This window comes from Nilaparvata lugens, chromosome 10, assembly GCF_014356525.2.
Source record: "Nilaparvata lugens isolate BPH chromosome 10, ASM1435652v1, whole genome shotgun sequence".
Classification (NCBI taxonomy): domain Eukaryota; kingdom Metazoa; phylum Arthropoda; class Insecta; order Hemiptera; family Delphacidae; genus Nilaparvata; species Nilaparvata lugens.
In genome coordinates this window covers 10,194,814-10,212,793 of record NC_052513.1, presented here as the reverse complement: position 1 = coordinate 10,212,793, position 17,980 = coordinate 10,194,814, and the positions used below count along the sequence as shown (strand labels likewise).

Here is a 17,980-nt window from a genome sequence, read left to right as displayed (position 1 = left end):
GCAGAGTATTATTGATTCATACAAAATCAAATACAGTAGTTCAAAATAATAATGTTGATAAATCAATTCACTATTATCAATGTTGTAAAATTACGGTGCAGGCCTTCAGCCTGTTGGTTGATTGTCCTTTTCAGTCAATGTTAATGATTATGATTCCAGGACACAGAAACGCATGATTTACATTATGATTCACGGTATTGAGCAATTTTTGCTGAATTAAAATCATGCTGCATTTCATTAACACTTAATCATTGATCTGAGATACTCTGCTATCAATCTTCCTAATACACTCTCAAGAATAATTTTCAAAACTTATAATGTTTCAAGTTTACTATTCCTCCTATCTTTTCTCTTATTGGCATTCGAAATAACTGTAGAAGTTCTGATGGTAGCCATGTTGTTATTAACCATTATTTATTTTGATGGTTTTTAACCATTTTGAAATTGGGGATTAGTTTCAGTATGAAACAGGGATGTTTTAATAAAAACCTGTGTAATGAACAGAATATGTGGATCTTATTAATACTTGTTCTTGAAGAAATATCAAGCAGAATGGAATTATAAGAGCAAACAACTCTTAACTAGAGTAAGCTCTGCTTAAATGAGATAACTTATTTAATACAATTTACTGCTTGAGTGAGTTCCAAGAGAAAATCGATAGGTGCTATTAAATTCTCAAGATAAGTTTTTATGAATCATAACTCTTTGGATTATTTTATGATATGCCAGCATCGATAACCGGTGAAAACTTTCTACTACTGTACTCGAGAATAATGATCTTCAACCTCACTTAGTTCAGAAGCTTTATCATCATTCCTTAAACGTAATTGAGTTCTGTATTGAAATTTTCCTGTTCTATACTTGAGAATAACTTGGAAATTTATATCATATCTTAACATGTACAGTGAGACCTATGCTATGAATTAAAGGAATTGATGCTATTATGAACTAGTATCAGATTGAATGCAATATCTTGGTTAAGAAATTAATTATTCTGCTTAAACATTTTTCTGGAATGGAAGACTCAACACAAGTTGAATTATAAATACTTTTTTAAACAAATTCAATATTTGTAATATTCAAGATGAATTCAATATTAAAATGTTGTACAATGTTTCTATATTATAGTTTAATATAACTATGAAGTAGATCATCACAAAAATCACAAAGTTTTAGTTGTTGGTTATAATAACCAACCAAAATTTCTATGGAATATTTTATTTTTTAATTTGGTGGCCACTTGAGTGACTTTTTTATTCAAGAAAAAATAATCGTGCATAAAACCTCATAATGTTGAATAATAACGTTCTCTATTGATTGTAAGATGAGCTTTTTGGATGATAATGACTGATAGTCATTGAAATCAATTCAATGTTTTAAAAGTTTGTTCGACGTGGGTTGTTTACCGACAACTGTAATACCAATTGAAATTGGAAACATATCAATTAAAAACATAAAAGTGGCAACTTCTAAATTTCCAACAATAGAGATTGGAGCGAATTCTAATATACTACTTCTATCCGATAGATACGGTATATGAGTTTTAACATTATTAAAATAGAACTAAAAATTATACAATGCCTCCTGAACGAGTCTCTTATATTTCAAAATCTAGATCAGCTAATTGTTAGAATAGATATGTCTGTAGAAAACATCAAAATATTCCTGACATAACTTCAAGAATTTATTATAAGTAGAATTTATTGAATTGATCATGAAAAACAAGTTCAACATTGAGATAATCGGATGAAATAAGCACAAGTGCTGAAAAATATTTGATGAAAAGAAATTAGTTGATGAATATATTGAAATCATAGTTTATTATTAAGATATTTATTGTTTTTATACATTTGTATCCTAGAGTAGCTCAAGCTCTACTAAGGAAATTATAATCTTCAATTTAATTAGAAAAATAGTACAACTACGATCAGAAACCAAATTATCAAATGAGAATTTTTGGATGATCACAGTACCTACATGTGTATTTTATAAAAAAATAACCACAAGGTATTGTGGTAGTCGATTTTAGTGAATAATAATTTACGAGTATTATTTCAACAAATTATTTTTTCAATTATATGACATTTATAACGGGTCGTCTAAATATTTATGTTCATCTTCAGTTTTATAGTAAACAACTTGATTAATAATGTAAATTTCTCGAATTGTTTCGAATTGAGAATTTTTCAACTAGCTACTCTTTAAAGAATATAAGAGTGAATTTTCCACAATTTAATGTACGTTATTGAAGTATATTACATTTATGATTGATCAGTGGGAAGCAATTCTATAACCTTCTATATTCTATAGAACACGAGTACTATAGGCTCCGCCTTATCTTTCAAACATACATATCAAGTCAAATTAAAAACATATCAATCATATTAACGTTGAACTGATATTAAATTATAAGCAAGATTTTTAAAGCAATGGAATATTATATAGCTGATAATTTATTATGTATCTGTATAATATTGTATAAGTATAATATTGAGGTATTATTACGGTAATGTAATAAGAAGCAATCTCATTGATCCCATCTCTGACGTAATAATAATTAGCACAAATTGGAATAATGATACATATCAAGAAATACATATCATAAATACCACTGAGACCGGCCAAACTAGAGTAAGTCAGATAAATTATTAATCTTGGAGCCAGACTTGAATTATTATATTTTTCTGGATGCAAATCATTTATATTTTCCAATTATTCACATGAGAAATAGATTTTTTTGTTCATACCGTTCGGTACATGTACCGTAACAAAGTTTCTTCCGTTAGTGGAGAACAAATCAAATTTTATACATATTTCATTTGTTTTATAGAAGATGTTCTATTTATAATACTTCTGAGTAGTAGAATGTATAGTTTAGCATTACAAAATTCAACATTATTGATGAAGATCCATAGAAGATAATCGAATGTTACTAATTAAGTTCATTTGAGTAGTTCTTGATCGTTCATAGGGGAAGTTTTTATAAAATTAATGAAAGCTTCATCCTACACAGGATGAAGTTGTTAAACTCAATTCCATGGGATAATAATGGCATTCCATAAATTCGTGCCATTAATATTTGAGTAGTAATACACTATTTCTTGAACAATAGCATGAATGCTTTACACTATTTAAGTATGGAAAATTCAAAACTTAATGAAATTTCCTCAAAAATCAGTTTAGTAGAATAATTTTGAAAAATCATTTTCAAATCATTGTCAGAAATCATTCCAGTAAATCCAGTTTCATTTATTCGACTCATTTCTGGTTCCAAGATGCGAATAGGATCACATTGGTCCATGACCATAAAAACAATTTATAAAGTTGTAGTTGAGCCAGTTTTAGTTATAAAAGTGAATGAAATATTTTTATACTCCATATTGGAAGCTGTTGAATTTTATTGTTGACGTTTTTGCTGTGTAAATACTGTATTATACTAATTTAATATAAAATAGTTTGTGCAAGTTATTTGTGTGCATGTGTTGAGTTGTACAGTTGATGTAGACGTGTGCTTGTCATTTTCTAAATTGATTCAATTAAATGTGTAAATATGAACGTGAGTGATTGTGACATTTGTTGGCGTTTGCAAAAACGTTCAACGTAATTGAGCAATTCTTTTTTAATAATTGTGGTTAATTGAATGAAGAAATCTTTAAAAATAGTTTGAGATACTGTAACAATGATGCTTCAAGGCAATGCATTGCTAGTAGATTCTAATCAATCGATCTTTTATCAATTCATAATTAAGAGTAAATAGGTAATGCATTATAATTTATTTTCAATTGTTTCAAGAAATAGGTTTCGGCTTGTATGTGATAAAAAGGTAACAAAACATATCATGAGAATAGTGAAAGTAATTATAGGAATTTCGAAAACTTAACTAATATTATATATTGATAAAAAATAACAATATTGTAGAAATCAGATGAATAAGTTTATTTTTATAAATTACGTTGAAAATAATAGTTTGTTAGTGTCTATTGAAACAGAGATAACAATTTTGTTCTGAACTCCACAAACTGAAATCTTATACCATAGCAGGGAAATGTAAATGATCTTGAAGAAATGTCCTTTTTCAGTTACCATTACCAATAATGTCCTACGTTGAGTTACCGGTACCAAACAACCTCTATATGTATATTAATAATATAATAATGTTGAATGGTGAACAGATTAACTATATTTACATCAACTTGTAAAAAGAGTAAATTATATATTTATATTTTGGAGCTACTACAGTGTACCTGCCTATGAGAATGAGAAAATTTATTTTAAGGGACTACCATACCTGTTTCCATCTTCTAATTAGTATAAAATCTTATTCGTTTCTAAGTGTATTTAAAGGAAATTCTCAATAAATCTCAAGGCTTCTTTCTACTTCAACTATTTGAAGTAATCCTATTATAGTGAAATCAATCGGCCGATTAGTGTACAATATTATTATAACTTACTGATATAATGAGATAAAACTGTGGGAGAGACAGTTTTTAGTAAATCTTAATTAATTTTTCTTCTTCATCCGCAACTTTCTTTTCTTTTCCTTCTCCTCCACCACCACATCCTAATTATCTTTCTTCTCCTCCTTTATTAATTGAGTCATTAATTCAACAACAATGCAAAAATGTATTAATAAGAGTTTTCAAAACTACCGTATTATTTTGGAAAAAATCAAGCAGTTTCATACATTCCTTGCATGTAGGCCTACTGCCTCACATGACTAATATGAAGGTAATTCTGTAAACGTGTTCCTAAATATTATATTAAATTATTTCCAGTAATTCTACTCCTAATGAAACACTAGGATTTTATATCAGGTGCCCATCTACCCCTGTTTATATTATAAGTTTATTTGTTCTGCTACTGAGTTTTGAATGACTATTTTACTGTCAATTCATATTTTCATAGTAGAAGTAGAGAAAACAGAGTTTACTAGAAAAAACCTCTCTAATGAGTATTACAAAAATTGAATGGCTAATACATCATCAAAATGAAAGCTACATTAGATGAGCGATTTTTTCTATGAATTTTCATTTTCAAAAATACTTTTTTGTTTTCTGCGTCATAACTATATTACTATACTAAAGTCTACCTATAAGTATTTCCACGATTAATAATTCCAAATAAACTCCTATGAAAACTAACTTACAGAATTGTCTTTTATAAATCAACCTATCGATTTTATTTATAAATCAATTGATTGATCAATGAATATATCAATCGATATTTTAATCGCATGCGTCTTTCTCTTGACTATCTGTGTGTTTTGAACTAGTAAGCTACTTTATGATGGATTTGCAAATAAATTAATTGTTCTCTAGTGGATTATGAATGAAATTTTGATGTGTACTCTTAAAATAGGATATTATAAATTATTATCAATATTATTAAAACCGTATGATTTTCAACCCTCCAAGAACTCTTTCAATATTGAATTCTCATAGACAAAAGCTGATAGTATTTGGTAACATCAGTGGAAGTTAATACTGAATAGCTCATAGCAAATGGCGAAAATAACAAAAGCTTTAGGATACTGTTATCTACAATAAATGCGTCACATTATCCATCTTATTTTATTATGTATCTAATTTTTTATGATAGTGATGCCCACATGAGCTCCAAGCTTTGAGTGTATAATATTGAGGGATGAAATCTGATGTGCTGTAGCAAGCTCGCAATGGTTATCTTGAAAAATATGGGCTAAATGTTTTAGTAGGCCTTAGTGCTCTTGCTGAAATATTTCAATCAAGTCCTTCAATTGAATGCTCAAGCATCAGACATATTCAGTCAACAATAATAAATATAATGAATATATAGAACTAATACACATGGTCGTACATAATAATAAAAGAAAATAGAATCGGTGATTAAATTTTGATTCAAATTTCAAGCTAACGGAGTTCAACAATAGTCTAGAATGAAAAATATAAAGCTGCGTACACATATTCGCGCTTCCGACCCGCACCGAGCACGCTCCTCCCTCGTACCGCCATCGAACAACAGTCGCTCCTCATGAACGTTACGGAAGATGTTAGATCTTCTCGCGTTCCCCGGTCGAACCACTCTTGGACCCCGGTCGATCATCAATCGCTCTGCTAGAGTGACGTTCGGTTGCGGAGCAGAGCGAAAGTCTGTACGCACCTTAAGATATCGCAACAATTGTATCATTAGCACCATTTGGAAGCATCTTACATATTAACTTTTTGCTTACAAACTTCATGAAAATTTGAAATATATACAATAGACGACGAGAGATGACGACTACTTTTTAGGTAGTCGGGACCGTCGACTTATCGTCTCCTCCGAAAGACGGGGTGGCCGTATCAATGTGATTGTGCTGTGGTCAAAAACTTTTGCCCCGGTCGAGATACGAACTCGGGTACCGTACTCTTATTAGACCGGCGCGTTATCACTTACTCCAACGAGCAACCCAAATGTAATAATTCACATAATTGTGATCATTTTATGATCGAACTAAGCAACTAAGAACAGTCGTTAGGTAATGTCAAAGGCACTGAAATTGATCACGTGCGACCTGAGAATTCTGACAACAGAGTTTCTTAAAAAATGTGTTCATAGATGATAATTTCTCATCAACTTGATTTAATTGATAATAATACCAAATGTATTGTTTTATTGTTGATAGTGCTCACTTTTCAAGAATACGATTCATCATAATAATTGATAACTTTTTGTAGCGGGATATATTGTTTCAAAATAAAAATTGGTATCATTAGATGATAAACAAAAATATTGAACGATGAAGATGTGTAAAAGAGAGGAAAATTTGGATTAGAAGAGAAATAGTGGTATTAAAGAATGCCTGCTTTATCTGTATTCGATTAGAATTAATATTTTATACAAAAATATTGATGATTTCCGGTAATCTATAATGATTGAAAATTAACATCGCTAAATCACTGCATGACAAGAAATTCATTAACTTGAACTATTTGAATCACTGATCACGTTAAGAAATCTTAGAATTTTAGCTGAATGAAATATAGTTTCTAGCAACAGAAATTCAGATCAAAATTACTATTTTTAATCTTCAATAAATTCAAATTTATGTGCAGACTAAAAATAATTATTTGAGAATGGAATTAGATTTCTATGGAAAATATTTGTATTTTTCTCGCACTTTACATGAAAAGTGATTGAAGAATGTGGATTGTAGATTCACAGCATTGAGTTTTGTGAATCTCAATCCATCTCTTCTCATCCATTTCTTCAGATGAGAGCAAATATTGCAAATCTATTGGATTACTCAGTCACCAAACATTTCTCAAGTTATTGCACCTCAATTCTCTGAATTTATCAGATGAAGCTATCAGCATCCAATTCAATTAATGTCGAAATTGAAAGGTCGGAATCTATTATTCTCACCCAGAATTATGTGTGAATTATTTCTATTCAGTATCAACTTCCTTATCATCCCTAACACTCCTCAATTTACTACTCTACAGCTATTCAATCGATCAATATAAATTCTATCTCTTATTATTAATGCTAAATTAACATAAGAGGGTATATCAATACATATACGAGGAAATACCTACCAAATCCAGGAAAATCAGAACAGCAATATTTTGTAATATATAGTTTCTAGGGTTTAAGGTCAATAATATTTCTTTTTGAACAACTTTACTATAGATGTCTATTTCAAGCGAATGTGATGGCCTAATTAATTATGGAATCAACTAAATTCGAAATATTTGAACGCTCTACGCTCTATCCATTGTTTCATTCTCGAGACGTTCAGAAATTAGTATACCATTTGAAATAAATTATTGTAAAAGATCATCACTCAATGTATAATAGATAACTATTGTAAATAAAGAGTTCAGTTGATAATGAACGGTGCATTGTTATTCATTTATTAATCCCGATCTTGATTTCAGTAAATGTTGGAAAGAAGATTTTATTTATGTCACACATATTTTTTACTAATAGAATTGGAATCTACAATTCAAAATTAATTTAATTTTTTTTAATTGTTTAATGAAACAATTCGAAGTGAGTGCAATGTGCAACCACTAACAGCAATCATTAAAAATACAGATTAAAATGGACAAATCACCTGCGCCGTATGCCACCAACTCGTCTTCCACTACAAGCTTGGAAGTTACAGTTGGATGGGAAAAGGGACGTCGGAAGACCGAGGAAGCGGTGGACACCGGAACAGGCTTTACAAGCCTAGGCCATGATGGATGATGATGATGATGAGAATTGGAATCTGATTTTTTCCTAATCTAGCTCTATAAAGAGCTGATTTCTTGAAAATCCTTGGTGATGAGTAAGTTTTGATATTTGGGAACCAGCTTTAATCAATCAAACTGGAACCAACTAAACCTTATTCCATCATATCCTCCTCACTTCATCACATTTCTGTTGCAAACAAATATATCCGAACCAAATGCAGGTAATAGATTTTTTGAGGTTGAAATGACAGATCTGCTGACATGAACATGTGTTGAAGATTTGGTTTGTGGTATGAAATAGATATGCATTTCTACTGAATAATTTAATTTGAAATATCATATAAAAATTGTATAAACAACTACTAAGGGCCTTTTGCACAGTTATAGCTTGAACTGAATTCAATCAGCTGGTGGTTTAAACTCAAAATGAATCTCATGCTAACAAATGAGACTTGATATGGATTTAATCCAGATTAAAATAAAATTTAGATTAAACTGAAACTGTGCAAACGGCACTAATTGTCACACTTATTATCTTAATGGATGTGATTGCTGCAGGAGAGTTTCGAACAACAAACTATAAAATCACAGAAACATGAATGGAATACCACATTATCTCAATTACACGAGTATCAATGGTAATGGAAAATATGTAAATTGAAACATTGGTTAGAAAGAGTTTAGTGATAAATGTCTTCATGGAACTCAGACTATGATGATATAAGATACTGAATGTTGTTGATTGAAGGATTCTATTGATTAACCCTGTCCCATCGCCAGATGGTGCCATCATCACAGGCAGACAATAGCACAGATCCATCTCTGCTGAGTGATGTTTGTCTGACGGCTGTTTGACAGCGAGGATTCTGAAGCAGCGTGAAGCGGATCTCACTCGGCTCCGAGACATCCAGGTCCCACACATATGTCTTGCCGTGCTGATTGCCCAACGCCAGAACCTGTTGCAATGCAATAATACACAAACATACATCAAATGTTAATGATGTTGCCAAGTGAAATACTATTGCTATAGTATTACTAAGATATACAAGGAAATTATTTATTTTTCCTACAGTTACGTTGAAAAGTGGCCATTACTGCACTGATTACAGAACGCAAAGAATCACTTTTCCGCTCTAGTGCGGGAAAAATTTTTCTGCACTCCAGATTTGCAACATGGCAACGCAAAATACTTAATAGGTTATATGGAGCAACAGTGCAGCAAAATCAAAATGAAGTTGGTAACAGTGACTGGGCTGCTATAGTGAGCAGAGGTGCAACGAAGCACAACGCGCTAATTATTAAGTATATATTATAACCAAGGACAACATTTTTATTCAATTTGACAATAAATTAAGTTTTTTATCAATAATAAAATTACACAGAAAAACAGTTGATGGATTTCAGGCAATTTTACCCATAATTACCCACTTTTCATATTTAATGGTAACTGTAGGAAAAATTAAATGTGAAATACGTGCGCAAAGTTCCTCTGCTGCACTCAAGAAACCATTCCGCCCTCGCCTACGGCTCGGGCGTAAACGTTTCTTTCGGTGCAGCAAACTGTCACTTTGCGCACTAGTTGCACAAATAACTATATTCTGACACTATGCAGTACCCCTTCATAACATTACTGATCTAATAAACTGGAAATGAAATGCACTGGATTTTGGTAAATTTTACAACAGGAACCACTTTCCATAAAGTCATAAACCCAATACAAGAAACTCGAGCTTGGTCAGACCGGTACTACGGTGGGCTACAATATAAAGTGATGATAGGAGAGAAATGAACATTACTTTCTATGAGAGAAATTACCATTACTTCAATTTAATTCATTACAACATTAGAAGCCTAAAAAACAATACCGACGAATCAACTATTCAGCTGGAAAAAATACAGGAAAATCTAAAGACCTTAAAGAGATATAGACCCACAATGCATATGCCTTCCCAATGATAGCTCTTACTTGAAATTGAATGCCGCCCTTGGGGTATTTTAGCACGAGATATTATATCTATATATATGTGTAATATTATAGATTACAAAGGCATTGGTATGTAATAATCTTATAGGTTGCCCCCTCAATGGCCGATTTCAATTCCAAGTACAACACTAGCGCTGCATGTGAGTCTATGCATCTTTAAGGTCTTTGGGAAAATCAATTGAAAAACAAAGTTGACGTTGTGCCTGACAAAAAAACCTGGCTCCAAATATCAAACAACACGTAGAAAATCAAAATCAACACGTAGAATATCAAACAAGTAGAGTTGTTTAAGGAATATCCAGAGATAAACTTGCATGAAGTAATAGTTATTTGTGCAACTAGTGCGCAAAGTGACAGTTTGCTGCACCGAAAGAAACGTTTACGCCCGAGCCGTAGGCGAGGGCGGAATGGTTTCTTGAGTGCAGCAGAAGAACTTTGCGCACGTATTTCACATTAAGTTTTTCCTACAGTTACCATTGAATATGAAAAGTGGGTAATTATGGGTAAAATTGCCTGAAATCCATCAAATGTTTTTCTGTGTAATTTTATTATTGATAAAAACCTTAATCCTAAAATCCTAAAGTCCTCGTTGTCCTTGGTTATAATATAATAATGAATAATAATTAGCGCGTTGTGCTTGGTTGCACCTCTGCTCACTATAGCAGCCCAGTCACTGTTACCAACTTCATTTTGATTTTGCTGCACTGTTGCTCCATATAACCTACTAAGTATTTTGCGTTACCATGTTGCAAATCTGGAGTGCAGAAAAATTTTTCCCGCACTAGAGCGGAAAAGTGATTCTTTGCGTTCTGTAATCAGTGCAGCAATGGCCACTTTTCAACGTAACTGTAGGAAAAAGTATTTATTTCCAATTCCAGCCCAGCGTTAAAAATGAAAAATAAAATTAATGAATACAATAACAATGAATAAATTGAATAAAAAATAAAAAAATATTCTTTTTCTGTCGCCGACCGCCATTGCTGTTGAAAATGAGATGCAGAGGTCCATTAATGTGATTACCTTAATGCCTTTTATTTTTAATGCCCTTAATGCCTTTTACAGCATAGTAGGTTAACAGAAGTCAGTAAAGTAAGCCGTGAGCGCTCACTATAGAAAATGCATCAAAATGAAAAATTATAAAAGTGCCTCACTTGTGCATCCAGTACTTTAAATTGTTATTGACTCGAGGAAGAAAAAAGCATGTCAAATTCTTAATAACAGATTTAGTCATTTTTGACCAATTATAAAAAAGATGGGAAGATAATTATTCGGAATGAACCGCTAATGAAGATTTGAATTATGAGGAGGATGTCCAAAATAGTTCGTAAACTATTCGGTGGCACCAAAAAGAAGAGTTCAGAGTAATACATAGAGAGAGCAAATAATCCTAAAATGAATAATAATATTTTTTTATAATAAAAAGCTTACTTTTTGCCAGAAGTCCATTGAGAATCGCACAAACCATATTTCACACTCTTTGTAATCAAGTGTGTGAATAGTGGTCACATTTGTTTCATTGTTTTTCAATTCCTTGTCTTCCAACTGTCCAGGCTTCCAGCAGATGATCACATTTTCACATGACTGAAAAAGTTGGAATATTGTATGAATTCATTCATAAGTACTAGTTTTCAGATAGAAATACAGTTTCAATCTTTAGTTGAAACTAATGTTTGAATTCTCCAATGTGAATTAATTCTCTAATTTAATTTTATTAAAAAGAAAGCAAAATCTTCAGATGAGTTGAGTGATATTGGAAAAATATCCTTATTATAAGTTAATATTTTGAGCAAATTTTTGTGGAATGGGAAGCATTACACTGGATAAAGAAACAATACTTGATATTAAAATTAATTGAAAGAAATGAAAATTATTTTACATTAAAACATTTATCAATCGTAATTCGGGAGAAGAACAGTTTTGTACTTGGCCTGTTGTCCTCTACCAATAATAATTGTATATATTATGATTGTGCTTGTATTATAATAGATAAATAATAATACATTTTATTTCTCAGTAAACAAAAGTACAAACAAAAACATAGCTTCTGCGAAATTTATGTTCAACTATATTCTAGATAGGCCTAGTTTATAAATGAAATAAGATAATAAAAAATTAATAAATATTAAAAAGAAATAATGAAACATTACAAAATATTAATTGATAATTTTACCTTAGAAAGTACAAAATCTCCAAGCCAGCGTACACAATCAACATAATTTCTGTGGATGTCTCTAGTTGAGAAATCGGGAAAGTGCTCCTTGAGAGAGTCGAAGGGCCGCGCACTCTTAGCCGCGTTGAAAGTGTACGAAGCACGAATTGCTTCCTGAATGTAGTCCTTGTCCAGTTTCCAAAGTTTCAGCGAATGGTCCATTCCACAAGACATGATTCTTTCGCCTTTCAAATCAAAATCCTGTAATAAGAGATATCGACTATCAAAAATCATTAATAATCGAATGAGCGTAGGGAGTCCCTTCTTTTGAATTGAGGCTCGACCCGAGTTGTCGGTTTGTTGGCCTGTGTACGTACGATAGCTTAGCATCTTTTTATCAATCAACTAGAAATTGAGGAGTTGAATGGAATAGGGGCGTAACCCAGAAATTGAGATTTCAAGAAAATGGGCCTTGAAGTTTTCAACTAGTTTCAAAATAGAGAGGTTTTTTTCTAAATACTTGGAACTAGTATCATATGGTAGTTTGATAACTTATAAATGTAGTGGAATATAAAAATTCAAAGTATACAGCTACAGTTAATCTATATTGAATTTTTAAAATAAGCTTGTAACTGCCCTTATTCCATTCAACAGCTCAATACTGCCCTTTTTCCGTTCAAGTCACATTGAATGGAAGAAGGGCAGTTTCAGTCATTTAAGACTTTGCATTATATTTCAGCTGTAAAATAATAAAAAATTGAATGGATGATGATTAATAAATAAAAACTTAATAATGATGATATTTATTGAATTTCAAAAATAAATAATAAATGATAACAAACAGAAAAGTTATAACTACTGTCACGATAGTGACAGAACCGTGTCTCAAAAATAATTTAATTATAATTTTTTTTAAATAAAATACAGTACTTTCAATTATTTTAAATGTTATAAAATATAGTATAATTTAAACAAATTCATTTTCATCTTAAACTGCAGAGCAAGAGAGGAAAACGTTCTATTCAATAAAAATGTCTTAGCAAAGCTTCCACGCCATTGGCTAAGAACTTAATACAAACTCAGCAGTTGCGCTGACAAAATTTTCATTCCTAAAAAAAGACCACTCGCTTCTCGTTCAACTGCGGTATCGACCACGAGTCCAGGTTTACCCAGGAGAGTCAGTTCCATATTTTCTGTAAGTTTCTTTTTCTTTAATTTTCTTTCAAAATTCATTGTCATCCTTTTAAACAGTAATATCTCAAATAATAATAATAACAATAATAGAACGTTTTCCTCAACATATTTTTTTTAATAAATTTAAATTCTTAAATAAAATCAATTTCATTTTAGATAATTAAATATAAGCCAACGGTTTCATAAGAAAGGGCGTAATTGTTTAAAATAAGATTTGTTTTGTTTAATCATCCGTATTACCGATTTTCAACCTTTTGTATCTTTTTAAATATTGTTCAAAATTGATAAGAACTTTGTGTCAATAAAAACTAAATTACTTTTCCAATTCTTACTTCTTCTATTTTCATCCTATTTCAAAAATTCAAACACCTTGTGTGAGTCAAAAATTTTATTATCAAAATTTCCAAGTTTTTGTGTTTTTTTCTTTATATAAAAAAAGACACTGGTGGAGGCGTTCCTGTTCCTGTGAGGTAATTGAATGAATTGATCGAAACCCATACGATTTGGAGGAATCTGGGGATTAATTCATTCAATTATCCACAAATTTAAAGATCCTATAATTTTTGGTAGTGTGCTTTACCAAACATCGAGTAGAGGCACTAACCACTAAGAAGAATACAATCGATCAGTAGCCTACTAACGAATTGATTATTTGAATAAATCACATTAATGTGAAGAACATAAATAGATGATGAAATAACACATAACAAAACACTTATAATCTTTTCGTTAGACTGGTCATTTCTCTTTATTCTTTTATTTGTTACATTTGGTGAAGGCGTCAATCGCCCATCATTCCATATATTTGTTACACTACCTAAATGGTATTAGTCTGCTGGACTTTGCAAATTTGTTCGAAACAGGCCTTTATGAGATAAGAAAGATGCTCACTAGTATAATCAATTCAACACTGTTTTCAGATATGTGGAATTGAAATGAAACGTTATATTATGTATATTTTACTTGGTTATTATGGGTACTAAGTACCTGGTAGTTCAGTTATATGGCTTCTATTGTTTGAAAGGTGATAAGCTTGTTATGAAAAATATTGATTTTGAAAATAACAAGTTTACTTTTTGCTTACGAAGAAGCTTGGAAGTTAGATCCCTTAAATCAAAAGTTGAGAAATGTTGGTTATTAATAATAAAAATATTTTTGAATACAAACTCAAATAATATTTGAGGTTTACATGGCAATACTTCATCCAATATTTGAGGTATGACAATAATTATAAACATAGTAAACAGACTTAAAACACAAAAAAGGGACAGTATTACTTACTATTACTGAAAAACTATAGAGGTTAATCAATAGAGATTGAATTACTCACGGCACTAAGAACTTCATCTCTATGGCCTTCCACTCCACCAAATATTCCGATACATACATCGGTCTTTATATTCCAAAGTCTAAGAGTATGGTCCTTAGAGACCGACAATAGAATGTTCGGATCCTTAGGGTGGAACTTGATTTCATTGATTGCATGGCTGTGACCTATAAAAACAACACAACATTATGAATCATGTCAAGAGATAAAAGTTAGCAAATTCTTCATGTGCTACAAAAAGATAATTCGAGAGGAATTTTGTACTGTCTTTTGGTAGCTGAGAATTAGTACCCATTTCCTGTTCTTCCGGATAGCGTGTCATTTTTCTGTGTCCAAAAATATCATTTGGACGTACTTAGAAAAATTTATGTATGGAACAACAAAGTGTTCTGACTTCAAGGAAAAACTGGAAATTATTCATCCACTAAATGACCATTCAAGTTCTTCCCAACACTGTTTGACAAAGTTTGAGAAATAACTACTGCTCCTGCACTTGCACACATGTAATATTCATTCGCAATGCATTAAAAATATAACATTAAATCATATTCTACTATGTTTGTCAATGATGATTCAATTGAGATTTGTCCAATTGTAATTAAATATTTTACTATGTTTGTCAATGATGATTCAATAAAATGAATTCAATTGAGATTATTGTCCAATTGTAATTAAATATTTTACTATATTTGTCAATGATGATTTAATAAAATGAATTCAATTGAGATTATTGTCCAATTGTAATTAAATAAACATTTTGGCAATTGGTTTCAACTGATTCGAGTGCTCCTGCACATGCACACATTCATTATTTTTAGGCCTTAATTTTTTTTAGGAAAAGAATCAGGTCTTTGACCCTAATCTTAAAAACATAAAATATCTTGTTCTGGCAATATTTATTGGCCATGGGTTATAAATAAAATATATATTTAATTTTTTATGTTTATCAAAACTAAAATAGTTCTTCAATAAAATGAATTTGACTGAGATTGGTGTCCAATTGTGATGAAATGAACAATATAGCAATCGATTTCAACTGATTTGACGAAATTAACACATCCAGGAAGAAACCAAAGACTATTTATCCCAACACTTTTCGATAAAATTTTCAAGTCTTGAGGAATAACTTGAATAGCTGCTAAAACGAACAGTCGCGATAGTCCAGTTAGTGGAACTGGAATTGTTGTCCAATTTGACAATTGAGCTCAACTTATTCGACCAAATTATCTATAATACAGACCGCTGAGGTCCATATAGGCGATTAACAAAAGTTTGTATACTACATACTTGTATTGCTGAATTAAGAATTTGAATATTTATTCAACGAAAATCCATCTGTAGAAATTATCTATAATTCAAGCACCTTATGACATGAATGTATCGGTTATCTATTAAATTTGTGTACCTATGTAGTGACGGATGCAGGCCATTGTAACAGGGCTGATAATCCTGATTATGCCTCGCGAGCCAGCCACAGCCAATAGGGGTTTGCCAGTCTCATCGTCGAAGGACCAAGCACACGTGTAGAAGTTCTCCTCGCTGTCGGGGTCCGCATACACTTGCAGCAGTTTGATGCCCTCTGTCTCGAGACACTGGTAGATTGACACCCGATTGCTCCCCACACAGGCGAACGTCAACGGCTGGCCTTCTTTCAACAGGTGATTAAACTGAACCCCAAACAGAGGCTGGCCATGGTCTTCCTTCACACTGCAACTAAAAATCGAAATACATTTGAGGTAAACTGACCAAGATTTCTAATAATATTATAAGAATTATACTGACCCTTGATGTCCATATGGCAAATTAAGAAATGTTTGAGTACTATATGCTTATCTTACTGAATAAAGAATTTGAAATAATAAATCATATCATGATTCTTCCTTCTTCATTCTACTCTGTCCTGTACTATACTTTTCAGCATATTAATTAAAATATAATTGACAAGTGTGCCTCGGTCACACAGAAGCCCGTCTTCAATCCTTAGTTTAATACTTCTGTATTTGATCCTTACTCTTCGACGAAATCCAAATATTTTCTTAACCAATCAAGTAGAAATAAACATGAAACAGAGACGTAAAATAGCTCCATACAAACTAAATAGACTCAAATTGAACTTACACAAATTTGTATTGTAGTTTGCAGACTTTCTGTGCTTTTTGAGGACGACGCCGTCCTTTCCTCCCTCCTCTTTGAGTGGGAGTTTCACTGCGGGAAGACGCATTGTCGGTTGTCGTACTTCCAACACTTGATGTTTCATCCTAGATAAAATTATGTTGTTTTAAATTTAGAATTGAATATTTCATTCAACAGGATAAAAACAGTTGTAAACTTATAAATTGCAAATAGAAGTATTAACCATGCTTAAGAATGTCAATTTCAAGTTTATAATGTGTGTCATAAGTCATTTTTTCTTGAAATTTTGTTAAATTGATTTATTATTTAACTTTTATTAATGCATTAATTGAGCTCCTGTAGAAGGGTGGTATGTAGGCAGTCATGGTTGATAAAAAGCCTTGATATAGGATTGGTTTACAAAAATGAAAATCAAAATTACAAAAACCTTTCTGAGCTGGATTAGAGTAGAAAAATCTACATTAACAATTTTCATCAAGTTTTGTCAGAAATAAAAAATCAAAATGATAGGCCTAGCTCTAAACCTAAATTCTATTAAGATAACATATCTAAATATAAATTACCACATCGTCTCCTGAATCTTCGTTTATTGATGATTCCGCATTTGCTTGACTTTTGCTCATACTTTTAGATTTCATCTTTTCAACAAGCCCATAAACAGTTCAATTCATGAGTGAAGTAAAATCTCAACCAACAAATTTCTTCTTTATCAACACAAGGGTGTTAACCCTTAGTGATAAAGTCTAGAAATAAGCTACAAGAAATACAAAAAGCATATGTTTTACTTGATACTTCTAATTTTATTTAATAGAACAACACAATTGCATCAACGGTCTAAAGCCAGAATACAAGAAAAACATAAACATAACCTAAAACTTGGGTCTTTGTTCACTCCACAACAAAAAAAACTCCTCCGGAAGCGAGCGAAAAAGACATTGCCATCTATATATTGGCCAACGAACCACAAATTCATGGAAAAAAGTTCAAATTGCTAC

The 17,980-nt window shown here is 31.4% G+C and overlaps 1 protein-coding gene across 1 annotated transcript; it reads right to left on the bottom strand.

The window, feature by feature from the left end:
- Nucleotides 1-3,915: 3,915 nt before the first annotated feature.
- Nucleotides 3,916-17,912, bottom strand: LOC111062456 (polycomb protein eed-like). The gene is made up of 7 exons (XM_039436263.1): nt 17,549-17,912; nt 16,971-17,110; nt 16,258-16,565; nt 14,856-15,019; nt 12,353-12,592; nt 11,611-11,763; nt 3,916-9,154 (listed from the first exon to the last, which is right to left on the bottom strand). Exons 1-7 carry the CDS (start codon nt 17,621-17,623, stop codon nt 8,951-8,953), a joined length of 1,284 nt encoding a protein of 427 aa, XP_039292197.1. The 5' UTR covers nt 17,624-17,912; the 3' UTR covers nt 3,916-8,950.
- Nucleotides 17,913-17,980: the final 68 nt, after the last annotated feature.

Excerpts from the sequence above, each read along its gene's own strand:
- LOC111062456 (XM_039436263.1), bottom strand. The coding sequence starts at position 17,623 with ATGAAATCTAAAAGTATGAGCAAAAGTCAAGCAAATGCGGAATCATCA. Across the intron at positions 16,566-16,970 it reads AAACTACAATACAAATTTGT|TTGCAGTGTGAAGGAAGACC; the intron begins GTAAGTTCAATT and ends TTCGATTTTTAG. Across the intron at positions 12,593-14,855 it reads GAGATGAAGTTCTTAGTGCC|GATTTTGATTTGAAAGGCGA; the intron begins GTGAGTAATTCA and ends CTCTTATTACAG.